The following is a 13,432-nucleotide window of genomic DNA, read 5'->3' as shown; positions in this document are numbered from 1 at the left end:
TGCTGCCTATAATTGCCCATCAGTGCTGCCTATCAGTGACCCCCTCATCATTGCCGCCTATTAGTGCTCATCAGTGCCCCCTCACCAGTGCCAATCAGTGCTGCCTATCGGTGCCAATCAGTGCCCAACAGTGCTGCCTATCAGTGCCCCCCTCATCAGTGCCACCAATTAGTGCAGCCTAACAAAGGACTCTCCCCATTACATCCAAGAGTCCACCAGAGTCTCTCTCCCGTTACATCCAAGAGAGTCCATCAGAGTCTCTCTCCCATTACATCCAAGAGAGTCCATCAGAGTCTCTCTCCCGTTACATCCAAGAGAGTCCATCAGAGTCTCTCTCCCATTACATCCAAGATAGTCCATCAAAGTTGCTCTCCCGTTACATCCAGGAGTCCACCAGAGTCCATCTCTTACATTGTAAAGTGTCCATCAGACTCTTCCCTTAGATCCAGGACCACTCATCAGAGTCTCTCTCCCATTACATCCAAGAGTCCATCAGAGTCTCTCTCCCGTTACATCCAAGAGAGTCCATCAGAGTCTCTCTCCCGTTACATCCAAGAGTCCATCAGTCTCTCTCCCATTACATCCAAGAGAGTCCATCAGAGTCTCTCTCCCGTTACATCCAAGAGAGTCCATCAGAGTCTCTCTCCCGTTACATCCAAGAGAGTCCATCAGAGTCTCTCTCCCATTACATCCAAGAGAGTCCATCAGAGTCTCTCTCCCGTTACATCCAAGAGAGTCCATCAGAGTCTCTCTCCCATTACATCCAAGATAGTCCATCAAAGTTGCTCTCCCGTTACATCCAGGAGTCCACCAGAGTCCATCTCTTACATTGTAAAGTGTCCATCAGACTCTTCCCTTAGATCCAGGACCACTCATCAGAGTCTCTCTCCCATTACATCCAAGAGTCCATCAGAGTCTCTCTCCCGTTACATCCAAGAGAGTCCATCAGAGTCTCTCTCCCGTTACATCCAAGAGAGTCCATCAGAGTCTCTCTCCCGTTACATCCAAGAGAGTCCATCAGAGTCTCTCTCCCATTACATCCAAGAGAGTCCATCAGAGTCTCTCTCCCGTTACATCCAAGAGAGTCCATCAGAGTCTCTCTCCCATTACATCCAAGATAGTCCATCAAAGTTGCTCTCCCGTTACATCCAGGAGTCCACCAGAGTCCATCTCTTACATTGTAAAGTGTCCATCAGACTCTTCCCTTAGATCCAGGACCACTCATCAGAGTCTCTCTCCCATTACATCCAAGAGTCCATCAGAGTCTCTCTCCCGTTACATCCAAGAGAGTCCATCAGAGTCTCTCTCCCGTTACATCCAAGAGTCCATCAGTCTCTCTCCCATTACATCCAAGAGAGTCCATCAGAGTGTCTCTCCTGTTACATCCAAGAGTCCATCAGAGTCTCTCTCCCATTACATCCAAGAGAGTCCATCAGAGTCTCTCTCCCGTTACATCCAAGAGAGTCCATCAGAGTCTCTCTCCCATTACATCCAAGAGAGTCCATCAGAGTCTCTCTCCTGTTACATCCAAGAGAGTCCATCAGAGTCTCTCTCCCATTACATCCAAGAGAGTCCATCAGAGTCTCTCTCCCATTACATCCAAGAGAGTCCATCAGAGTCTCTCTCCCATTACATCCAAGAGTCCATCAGAGTCTCTCTCCCATTACATCCAAGAGAGTCCATCAGAGTCTCTCTCCTATTACATCCAAGAGAGTCCACCAGAGTCTCTCTCCCATTACATCCAAGAGAGTCCATCAGAGTCTCTCTCCCATTACATCCAAGAGAGTCCATCAGAGTCTCTCTCCCATTACATCCAAGAGAGTCCATCAGAGTCTCTCTCCTATTACATCCAAGAGAGTCCACCAGAGTCTCTCTCCCATTACATCCAAGAGAGTCCATCAGAGTCTCTCTCCCATTACATCCAAGAGAGTCCATCAGAGTCTCTCTCCCATTACATCCAAGAGAGTCCATCAGAGTCTCTCTCCCATTACATCCAAGAGAGTCTATCAGAGTCTCTCTCCCATTACATCCAAGAGTCCATCAGAGTCTCTCTCCCGTTACATCCAAGAGAGTCCATCAGAGTCTCTCTCCCATTACATCCAAGAGAGTCCATCAGAGTCTCTCTCCCATTACATCCAAGAGAGTCCATGAGAGTCTCTCTCCCATTACATCCAAGAGTCCATCAGAGTCTCTCTCCCATTACATCCAAGAGAGTCCATCAGAGTCTCTCTCCCATTACGTCCAAGAGAGTCCATCAGAGTCTCTCTCCCATTACATCCAAGAGAGTCCATCAGAGTCTCTCTCCCATTACATCCAAGAGAGTCCATCAGAGTCTCTCTCCCATTACATCCAAGAGTCCATCAGAGTCTCTCTCCCATTACATCCAACAGAGTCCATCAGAGTCTCTCTCCCATTACATCCAAGAGAGTCCATCAGAGTCTCTCTCCCATTACATCCAAGAGAGTCCATCAGAGTCTCTCTCCCATTACATCCAAGAGAGTCCATCAGAGTCTCTCTCCCGTTACACCCAAGAGAGTCCATGAGAGTCTCTCTCCCATTACATCCAAGAGAGTCCATCAGAGTCTCTCTCCCATTACATCCAAGAGAGTCCATCAGAGTCTCTCTCCCGTTACATCCAAGAGAGTCCATCAGAGTCTCTCTCCCATTACATCCAAGAGAGTCCATCAGAGTCTCTCTCCCATTACATCCAAGAGAGTCCATCAGAGTCTCTCTCCCATTACATCCAAGAGAGTCCATCAGAGTCTCTCTCCCATTACATCCAAGAGTCCATCATGATTCCGAGCCTACCCGATCTACCTGGAGCTTGTTATATCAGTTCTGGGTGGAAAATCCTCAGGTCAGAACATGTGGAATGGAGTGAAAGAGAACCACGTGATTACTCTAACAATGATCAACTCATGATCCGCTTTCCGAAGAATGTCCCATGGATTTCTGACGTCACCCGTCCCGTGGGGTTTAATCATTTGGCTCCTTTGTTAGACACAGTGCCTTAATGAGTCATTTCCAATTCAGCAGAATCAGTATAACAGATCTCTATCTGCCCAGCACATTGCAGTTTCAGAATACTGGTGGAACGTGTTGGTTTACAACACATTCAGAAATTATAGTGGAGAAGAGACCTCTACAGGCAGCACTCAGTATTACACTATACTGCGTATGATTTATTTTTTAATGCACGATTAAAGTAAAACTATAGGCAAAATATTTTTTTTTCCATTTTGGATCAAGCAAGGGAGGGCTATAACCCCTGCCAGATTTTTTATTTATTTTTTGTTGCCATCTGTGTCCCATTGTGGAGATTTTCCTTCACTTCCTGTTCCATAGACAAACAGGAAGTGAGAGAAAATCCCTGCAAATAAAGGGAGTTCCTGGGGGCCCCCACATCACCAGAACTAGTGTCCCTATTAGAAGATTTCCCCTCTATAACTTTTACTGGGGACAACCCAACATTTTCTTTTACTTTCACTATTAATGATAATGGTGAACAGGACAGATGGAGAGGGTGACTCTCCCTAACGGGTGTGGGGGGGGGGGGGGAGACAGCAATAAAAACCTGACAGGTGTTCTAATCCATCTCCACTCTATCCAAAGCTAAAAAAAAAAAAAAGTGCCTTTAGTTATACTTTAAACCCAAAACGTAGAGTGACTTCACTCTTAAACAAGGAACCTGCAACCTGTCACAATGAGCGCAATGTTATGTTAAGTTGGGCAGTCTGGGGCAGCTCCACTGCCTATTTTTACCTGTAAAACAAATGTCCCTTGCATTGTCAGTCAGTGGAAAGAATGCCCCTACATTGGTGGGCAGTGGATGGAATGTCTCTTACATTGGCAGTCAGTGGGACAAACATCCCTTACTTTGATCATTGGTGATCAGTGGGAAGAATGTCCCTTACATTGGTGATCAGTGAGAAGAATGTTCCTTACATTGGTGATCAGTGAGAAGAATGTTCCTTACATTGGTGATCAGTGAGAAGAATGTTCCTTACATTGGTGATCAGTGGGAAGAATGTTCCTTACATTGGTGATCAGTGGGAAGAATGTCCCTTACATTGGTGATCAGTGAGAAGAATGTTCCTTACATTGGTGATCAGTGAGAAGAATGTTCCTTACATTGGTGATCAGTGGGAAGAATGTTCCTTACATTGGTGGTCAGTGGGAAGAATGTCCCTTACATTGGTGATCAGTGGTAAGAATGTTCCTTACATTGGTGATCAGTGGGAAGAATGTTCCTTACATTGGTGATCAGTGAGAAGAATGTTCCTTACATTGGTGATCAGTGGGAAGAATGTTCCTTACATTGGTGATCAGTGGGAAGAATGTTCCTTACATTGGTGATCAGTGGGAAGAATGTCCCTTACATTGGTGGTCAGTGGGAAGAATGTTCCTTACATTGGTGATCAGTGGGAAGAATGTTCCTTACATTGGTGATCAGTGGGAAGAATGTTCCTTACATTGGTGATCAGTGGGAAGAATGCTCCTTACATTGGTGATCAGTGGGAAGAATGATCGTGTGTACGCGGCATCATACTCTACATTGTGACATCAAAAAAAAAAAAAGAATTCGGGTTTACATCCACTTTAAAAGGCACTTGAGACAAACTTGGGGAAAAAAGGTTAAAAATAACAGGGCAGACTTGATGGACCTCTTGGACTTTTTCTCCCTTCGCTCTTCTATCTTGGATCTCCTTTCAATGGACGGGACATTGAAATGTCTTCTCGTTACCTGTTATGTCTCTGAGACAGAAAGTGAAGGGAATATGTGAAATTTTAACCATGCCCAGCTATAAAAATAAAATAAAAAAAAACAGAAAGTTTTGTCTTTAGATTTATAAGTAATAATTCCTGACATTAAACCCTCTCAGTGCTCCACAAACCCTTCCTGAGCCGTTGAGGGAGTTGGAGCGTGAACGTCTGTTGGCTGTAATCCAGAGCTAGCGCTCCCGTAACGCTCCTTAATATAGCTTTGTCCTTGGGTGCCAAGCTGCCAACATGCTGCAGAGCGTCTCTCCCACATGCCAGGTCCGTCACACTAAATGGGCTCGATCTGCTGTACAATGAAAGTGCTCATCTTATTTAATGCATTCCCTGACAGATCCATATTTTAGCTCAGTAATACACCAGTGCCAGCCAATGACCTTTTATTTTCTGTTGCCCCTACAGGTGCTGATAGGTTTATGGATGATATTGCTCGTATGATTGGTTATCGACCCTTCCCTTGGATGAAGTGGTGCTGGTCTGTGATCACACCGTTCGTCTGCATGGTAAGATATCACATTGTATCTCCAACTGCCAAACCCAAATGTTTAAAGAGCTGTCACTAATAGGAATTTGTAATCATCTAAATCTCCATTCTTGATTTGTTAAAGTGGTGTATTGTTACCTTTTGGGGATTACTTGACTTAAAAAATATTTTTTTTGTACCGTATTTATCTGCGTATACCGCGCGCCGGTGCATTGCCATGAAATGAGATTTGCCATGGAATGAGATGGTCCGCCTCCATCTCATCCTATTGGCTCACTCATGTCACGTGACAAAACATTAGTCACAGCTAGGCTATCATAGGGAGAGGATCTCCTCTCCCTGTGATAGCCCGACAGCACTGTCAGCAGCGTGCCTCCCGCTCCCCGATTAAGTACACCCCGCGCCCGCTCTACTCCTCGTCCCCCGCACCCCACGCCCGCAGCTTTACTCCCCGTCCCCCGTTAAGGCTCAGGGAACGGGGCGAGTCTACGCTATTAGCGTAGTCCTAGCGTTGGCTACGTTAGTAGCGTAAACCTGCGGGGGACGGGGAGTAGAGCGGGCGCGGGGTGTACTTAATCGGGGAGCGGGAGGCACGCTGCTGACAGTGCTATCGGGCTATCACAGGGAGAGGAGATCCTCTCCCTATGATAGCCTAGCTGTGACTGATGTTTTGTCACGTGACATGAGTGAGCCAATAGGATGAGATGGAGGCGGACCATCTCATTCCATGGCAAATCTCATTTTATGGCAATGCACCGGCGTATAATGCACACCCCAAGCTTAGAAGGGAAGTTTAAGGAAAAAAACTTACATTTTGGATGTCTTGCCCGGCGTCCATCGGCGGCCTTGTCCGGCATCCGTCTGCGGCCTTGTGCGGGGTCCGTCCAGCCTTGTTGGTGTCCGTCTGCTGTCTTGCCAAGCATCCATCGGTGACCTTGTCTGGTGTCCGTCTGCGGCCTTGCGTGGGGTTCGTCCAGCCTTGTCGGTGTCCGTCTGCTGTCTTGCCCGGCGTCGCGTCCATCGGCAGGCCCTGTCCGGCGTCCGTCTGCCGGGGGTTGCAGCGTTGTGTGTTTAGCGCCTCGGTCGAGCTGTGCAGAGCCGGATTTCCGGTGTGTTCGGCTCCTCTCGGGCTTCTTTCGTCTCCTCTCGCGTGGCTGCGGGCGGAGCCGAGCGTGGCCGAGCCTAGCCGAGTGCCCAGTACACTCGGCTCGGTCTTTGTCGGTGGCGCTCTGAGACAGCGAGGATCGGCGTATAATGCGCACCCACGATTTTCCCCTGATTTAAGGGGAAAAAAGTGTGCGTTATACGCCGATAAATACGGTAAATACTTGTATTCTATCCCTGTCAGGGTAGATGTGCCAGGCTGTAAGGGTGTCCTATCTTCTCATGGCACTGACAACAGAGTTAAAACTGAAATAATACAAGGGTGCCGTCAGGAATATATGAAAGAAGGCTAGAGACTTTGTTAAACAACATTTTTACCCTACAGCAACCTAGACATTGTTGGTTATCATCTCTGAGCTCAGGCAGGAAACAGGCCTACATGGGGGGGCCTGACACTAATAAGACATGTCACTCTGGAAAAGGGAGAGAATACAAGTGAAGAACAGCACACACTCCCATAGCTCCCAACTATCAGACAGATATCTCACCGCTCCAGGTGAGCCCCGTGAGCAATCAAGGGTTGTTGAACCACCAAGGTGCTGGCAATGCTAATGATAGCAAATAAATGGACGAGAACTGGACAGCCGCACTCCAAAATCACTTAAAAAAGTTGTCTTTTTATTTTTCAACTGCACAAACAGTCACTGCAAACCAACAAGATACAGTATGGCCGACGCGTTTCGCACTTACAGTCAGTAAGTATCTTGTTGGTTTGCAGTGACTGTTTGTGCAGTTGAAAAATAAAAAGACAACTTTTTTAAGTGATTTTGGAGTGCGGCTGTCCAGTTCTCGTCCATTTATTAGCTCCCAACTATCCCTGATTTTGAGGGACTGTCCCTGATTTAGAGAAATGTCCCTCTGTCCCCCCTCATTTGTCCCTAATTTTGGTCTGATCCATATAGTTGTATATAAAATGCATTCTTTATCTTTAAAAAAAAGTTTCCCAGTGCTAAACCTTTCATCCAAATTCTAAATTGATGCATTTGTAAATTTTAAAAGCCAATATAAAGGAATAGTAGTTTTAAAAAAAAAAAAGCCCTTGTGGATTTAATTAACCTTTTTTTAGTTAATTCTCCTTTAAGGGGGTGTGGCAGGGGGCGTGTCCTATGCCTACATAGGTTTGATAGTAGGTGTCCCTCAATTCTATCTCAAAATGTTGGGAGGTATGCACACTCCTATCTCTAAAAGCCAAGCCAAGCCATTCTTATAACAGCCTATAAGTGGATAGATTGTTATAAATGCCTAATTCTGATTTTCTGGTTCTCCCGAAAGTCATTTACAAACATGTTACATTTTGTTAAACTGTACATACCATGAATGAAAAAAAAAAAGAGATGTAAATTTGATGAATTCTAAGGATAGGACACAGCAGGTCTGGATACATCTGGTGTTCCAATTGGTCCTCACCAAAACCTCTATTTAGTAATGGGAGGGATGGTGGACAGGTGAGTATAACAAGAAGAGGGAGCTTGTTGCAGAGTGGAGTATAACAAGATATCAAGAAGAGGAGAGATAGTGGAGAGGTGTGTAAAACTAGGAGGGGAAAGATGGCGGAGAGGTGAGTATAACAAGAAGAGGAAGGCTGGTGGAGAGTTGAGTATAACAAGATACCAAGAAGAGGAGGGACAGTGGAGAGGAAGGTAAAACTAGGAGGTGAAGGATGGTGGAGAGGTGAGTATAACAAGAAGAAGAAGAAGAATAGTGGAGAGGCCAATTTAACAGGAGGGGAGAGATGGTGGAGAAGGGAGCAAAACCAGAAGAGGAAGAATAATGTTGAGTTGAGTATAACAAGAAGATGAGGTGTGGTGGAGAGGTGAGTATAATAGAGTAAGGATGGTGGAGAGGTGACTATAACAAGAAGACGAATAAGTGAAGGGTTCAGGGAACCCCCGTAGACCCTGAAACACCGACAGTAAAGGTGCGCAGGGAGGACTATAGCGGTACTTAGTAAAGTAGGTATACTCAGAATCGAGCTAACATTGGGATAAGTTTAACAAAATTTATTGACATAGAAGACAATGGATGGTAGAGAGGTAAATATAACAAGTGAGGTAGGGATGGTGGAGAGGTGAGTATAACAAGAGCTAGGATGTTGGAGAGATGAGTACAACAAGAAGACCAGGGATGGTGGTGGAGATATGAGTAGAACAAGAAGACCAGGGATGGTGGTGGAGAGAGGAGTAAAACAAAAAGACCAGGGATGGTGGTGGAGATATGAGTATAACAAGAAGACCAGGGATGGTGGTGGAGATATGAGTATAACAAGAAGACCAGGGATGGTGGAGAGATGAATAAAACAAGAGCTAGGATGGTGGAGAGGTGAGTATAACAAGAAGACCAGGGATGGTGGAGAGGTGAGTATAACAAGAAGACCAGGGATGGTGGAGAGGTGAGTATAACAAGAGCTAGGATGGTGGAGAGATGAGTATAACAAGAAGACCAGGGATGGTGGAGAGGTGAGTATAACAAGAAGACCAGGGATGGTGGAGAGATGAGTATAACAAGAAGACCAGGGATAGTGGTGGAGATATGAGTATAACAAGAAGACCAGGGATGGTGGAGAGATGAGTATAACAAGAAGACCAGGGATGGTGGTGGATATATGAGTATAACAAGAAGACCAGGGATGGTGGAGAGATGAGTATAACAAGAAGACCAGGGATGGTGGTGGAGATATGAGTATAACAAGAAGACCAGGGATGGTGGAGAGATGAGTAAAACAAGAGCTAGGATGGTGGAGAGGTGAGTATAACAAGAAGACCAGGGATGGTGGAGAGGTGAGTATAACAAGAAGACCAGGGATGGTGGAGAGGTGAGTATAACAAGAGCTAGGATGGTGGAGAGATGAGTTTAACAAGAAGACCAGGGATGGTGGAGAGGTGAGTATAACAAGAAGACCAGGGATGGTGGAGAGATGAGTATAACAAGAAGACCAGGGATAGTGGTGGAGATATGAGTATAACAAGAAGACCAGGGATGGTGGAGAGATGAGTATAACAAGAAGACCAGGGATGGTGGTGGATATATGAGTATAACAAGAAGACCAGGGATGGTGGAGAGATGAGTATAACAAGAAGACCAGGGATGGTGGTGGATATATGAGTATAACAAGAAGACCAGGGATGGTGGAGAGATGAGTATAACAAGAGCTAGGATGGCGGAGAGGTGAGTATAACAAGAAGACCAGGGATGGTGGAGAGATGAGTATAACAAGAAGACCAGGGATGGTGGAGAGATGAGTATAACAAGAAGACCAGGGATAGTTGCGGAGAGGTGAGTATAACATGGAAAAGAGGGTACCTGAAAGAATTAACATACCCCTGGGGTTTTGCTTGCATGTTAGAGACGTAAAAAACTTTCTTAGAGGTCACTGTGCATGATCTTGAGAATCACACCAAGCTGCTCTAGAAAACAGATTCAGATCTTTTTGTAACCATTGACCTATATTCTACCACACAGGCGATATTTATCTTCAACCTAGTGAACTACAAGCCTTTGACATACAATAAGACCTACACATACCCATGGTGGGGTGAAGCCATCGGCTGGTGCTTTGCTTTGTCTTCCATGCTTTGTGTCCCTCTAACCTTCATCTATAAAATCACACGTGCCAAGGGGACGCTGAAAGAAGTAAGTGACCTGATCTTTGTACCTAATCAAACTAATCGGGTAGAAAACAATGACACTATTATTCAAATTTTATTAAATGTAGATCATACATAGAACAAAAGTTACTCTGCTATCAGTGGAGGTCCAACAAGCTGCTTCCTGATTCTGAGCAAGAGCTCTCCAATCAGCAAGGGGCATCTGAACCTTTCTGACTGTAGACCTATAGGTCTAACTCAATAGGGGGGTGTCAAACTTCTGCAGAGAGCCCACTGCTTCCACAGCCAGTGCTAGGATCCTTTATTTGCAGTACCAGGAGAAATGCCCCATACACACGACGGGAAAACTGCAAGGAGAGCTTTTGGCCGGGAATCCCAGCCGTGTGTATGCTCCCTCGCAGTTTTTCCGACGAGAAAACTGCCAAACCCGCCAGACAAAAAAAAAAGAGAACAAGCTCCCTTTTTTCCATCGGGATTCCCGACTGACTTTTTGCTGTCAGAAAACCTGGCCGTGAGTTGGCAGTTTTCCTGTGGGGAAAAACTCTGATGGAGCATAAACACCGTCGGGATTCCCGAGGAAAAGCTCCCAATGGGAAAGCTGCTCATCTGTAAAGGGGGAAAAGTAGAGAGCAGGTTCTCGGTTTTCTTCTCAGGATTTCTGACGGACCTTTTCCCATCAGGAATCCCGGTCGTGTGTACTAGGCAAAAGGCTTTTACACTCAACAGCTGTGGCTGCTTTCTAAAGACTGTAATACAGGCGATCGGACATTCCCACAACAAAACCGTGGATTTTTTTCCGACGGATGTTGGCTCAAACTTGTCTTGCATACACACGGTTTCACAAATATTGTCGGAATTTCCGATCGCCAAGAACACAGTGACGTACAACGGCACTATTAAAGGGAAGTTCAATACCAGGCGTGTTAGTAGAAGTTTGGTGAGAGACGATTTGCGCTTTTCAGCCTCGTGCTTTTCAGTCTGTTACAGTGTGACGAATGTGCTATCTCCATTACGAACGCTAGTTTTACCAGACCAAGTGCTTCCGTCTCGTACTTGATTTAGCGCATGCATGGAATTGTGTGCGTCGGAATTGTCTACACAAGATCGGAATTTACAAGAAGGAATTTTGTTATCGGAAAATTTGAGAACCAGCTCTCCGAGCTATCCGACAGAAAATGTCCGATGGAGCCTACACACGGTTGGAATTTCCGACCAAAAGTTCCCATCGAACATTTCCGAGTGTGTGTATGCGGCATAAGACTTTGCACACCCTTTGTTTTTAGGGGACCTAGAATTTATTTGGCTCATTTAAATGAAAAGCTCAACTGGACTTTAAGGCCCCTTTCACATTGAGGCGTTTTTCATGCGGTACAGCGCTAAAAATAGCGCTGCTATACCGCATGAAAAAAACCTGCCCTGTAGTGTTCAATGTGAAAGCCCGAAGGATTTCACACTGAAGCGGTGCGCTAGCAGGAGCGCTCCAAAAGTCCTGCTAGCTGCATCTTTACTGCGGTATAGGAGCGGTGTGTTCACCGCTCCTATACCGCGCCTTCCTATTGAAATCAATGGGAAACCGCGGTTGCGGGCGGTATTAACCCTTTTTCGGCCGCTAGCGGGGGTTAAAACCTCACCCCTAGCGCCCGAATATCGCGGTAAATACGACGGTATAGCCGCACTACAAATAGCGCGGCTATACCGTCACCGCGGCTCTATCCCCAATGTGAAAGCAGCCTGGAATGAGAAAAAAACATGGAGACTGTATTATCTGACCACCTTCTGAGCTTGCTCAGTGCCTAGCTGTTATGTTTGGGTTTAACATTTTCAAAGTCACTGACCTGGAATAAGCGTGCAGGTCAGTCTTTATTCTGAGTTCAGTGGTTGCATGTTTTTCTGCAAGTCAGTGGTTTAATCATGAGAGCATACTAGCATTTCCACAAGGAGGTCATCACATTTATTTTTTTTGGTCAAGTTTCCTTCCTGAGCTTGCTTATTTTGTCTTTCAGCGCTGGCAGCGATTGACCGAGCCCGTCTGGGGAGCTCACCATTTAGAGTACATGGTACCTGATCAAGACATCAAAAGCCTGACCAGCTTGAGCCCTGTTTCGGACAACAAAGTGATAATCTTTGAGAGCGTCATGTGAAGCCAATCTTCACCAGCCATGACAATGTGAAGTCCTACACCTGTCTCACCTTTCATCTTCTCATTGATCCGGACTGACAAGAACTGACACTAATTTCCCCATGCATACATCTCCCCTACCTATTGAAGCCAAGAATAGACATTTATATAACACGTAGCTTCATCTGCTTATGATGGATTCCTCCAGGAAACAGAGGAGGAGCTCCAGCCAAAATGTGAATCTAAAGAACAAAATTATCTTGGTTATCCTAACCCCAACATGGGGAACCAAACCAAGTCAATGGAATAGCAATGTAATGTTCTGCCAAATTTTCTTCCATTTGGAAGAATGTTAAGTGGGCAGGTTGGTGAAATCCTCTTTCATTTTGATCTTGCATCAGGTCATCGAAATAGCTAGGCTTTTTATATGATTCGTAGAGTGTCCATCAATAGAGACCAGTCTTGTAGACGCTAGTAGAACCATGAGTGGCTTTATGTATATGATGCATAGAGTGCCCATTAATAGAGATTAGTCTTGTAGATGGTAGTAGAACCATGAGTGGCTTTATATTTGATTTCTAGAGTGTCCATCAATGGAGATTAGTCTTGTTGATGGTAGTAGAACCATGAGTGGCTTTTTATAGGATTCATATAGTGCCCATCAATAGAGATTAGTCTTGTAGATGGTAGTAGAACCACGAGTGGCTTTATATTTGATTTATAGAGTGTCCATCAATAGAGATCAGACTTGTTGATGGTGGTAGAACCACAAGTGGCTCGTATTGGATGTATAAATAGTGATTAGTTCTTTAGGAAAGTTAATGCGCTACTATGCTCTAAAGAGAATTTCACCAAACCAATGCCAAAAAAACTTTGTTTAGTCGCTTACGATGGCTTTGGAAGGCTTTAATGAAGGGGATGTACGTAGCTGTAAGGGAATATTAATGCCAAATGGGATTTGGAGAACACATATCACTATGCAGACCTGCCATATAGGGGGGCTTGCCAAATACTTTTCAGATATCAAACTCAATCCTCGTCTTTCTTTACTTCCAGGAAGAGATATCCCAAAATATCCCTGAAAACAAATGGCAAGCCAGGCACCCAGAGAATGCACATCAGTGCTGGGCTTGCCAGTGTAAACAACAGTTGTATCTTGGAGGATTGGGGTGATGGCTTTAGCTATGATGGAATTAACCCCCCTATATGTGTGAAGGTCTCGTAGCGTAGCTCTGTTCTTCATGTACAGCAGGGTGACATTGTCATGCCTTTTTACTTGGC

The 13,432-nt window shown here is 45.4% G+C and overlaps 1 protein-coding gene across 1 annotated transcript in view; it reads left to right on the top strand.

The window, feature by feature from the left end:
* Positions 1-13,011, top strand: part of SLC6A8 (solute carrier family 6 member 8) — a 130,656-nt gene extending 117,645 nt beyond the window's left edge. The window contains exons 11-13 of the mRNA XM_040322877.1: positions 5,182-5,282; positions 9,887-10,057; positions 12,036-13,011. Coding sequence (XP_040178811.1) covers positions 5,182-5,282; positions 9,887-10,057; positions 12,036-12,173 — 410 coding nt within the window. The 3' untranslated portion in view covers positions 12,174-13,011. The remainder of the gene's footprint in view (positions 1-5,181; positions 5,283-9,886; positions 10,058-12,035) is intronic.
* The last annotated feature ends 421 nt before the right edge of the window (positions 13,012-13,432 follow it).

The sequence above is a fragment of the Rana temporaria genome, chromosome 9, assembly GCF_905171775.1.
Source record: "Rana temporaria chromosome 9, aRanTem1.1, whole genome shotgun sequence".
Classification (NCBI taxonomy): Eukaryota; Metazoa; Chordata; class Amphibia; order Anura; family Ranidae; genus Rana; species Rana temporaria.
The sequence above is the reverse complement of the archived record's forward strand: the minus strand, read 5'-3'. Positions and strand labels throughout refer to the sequence as shown.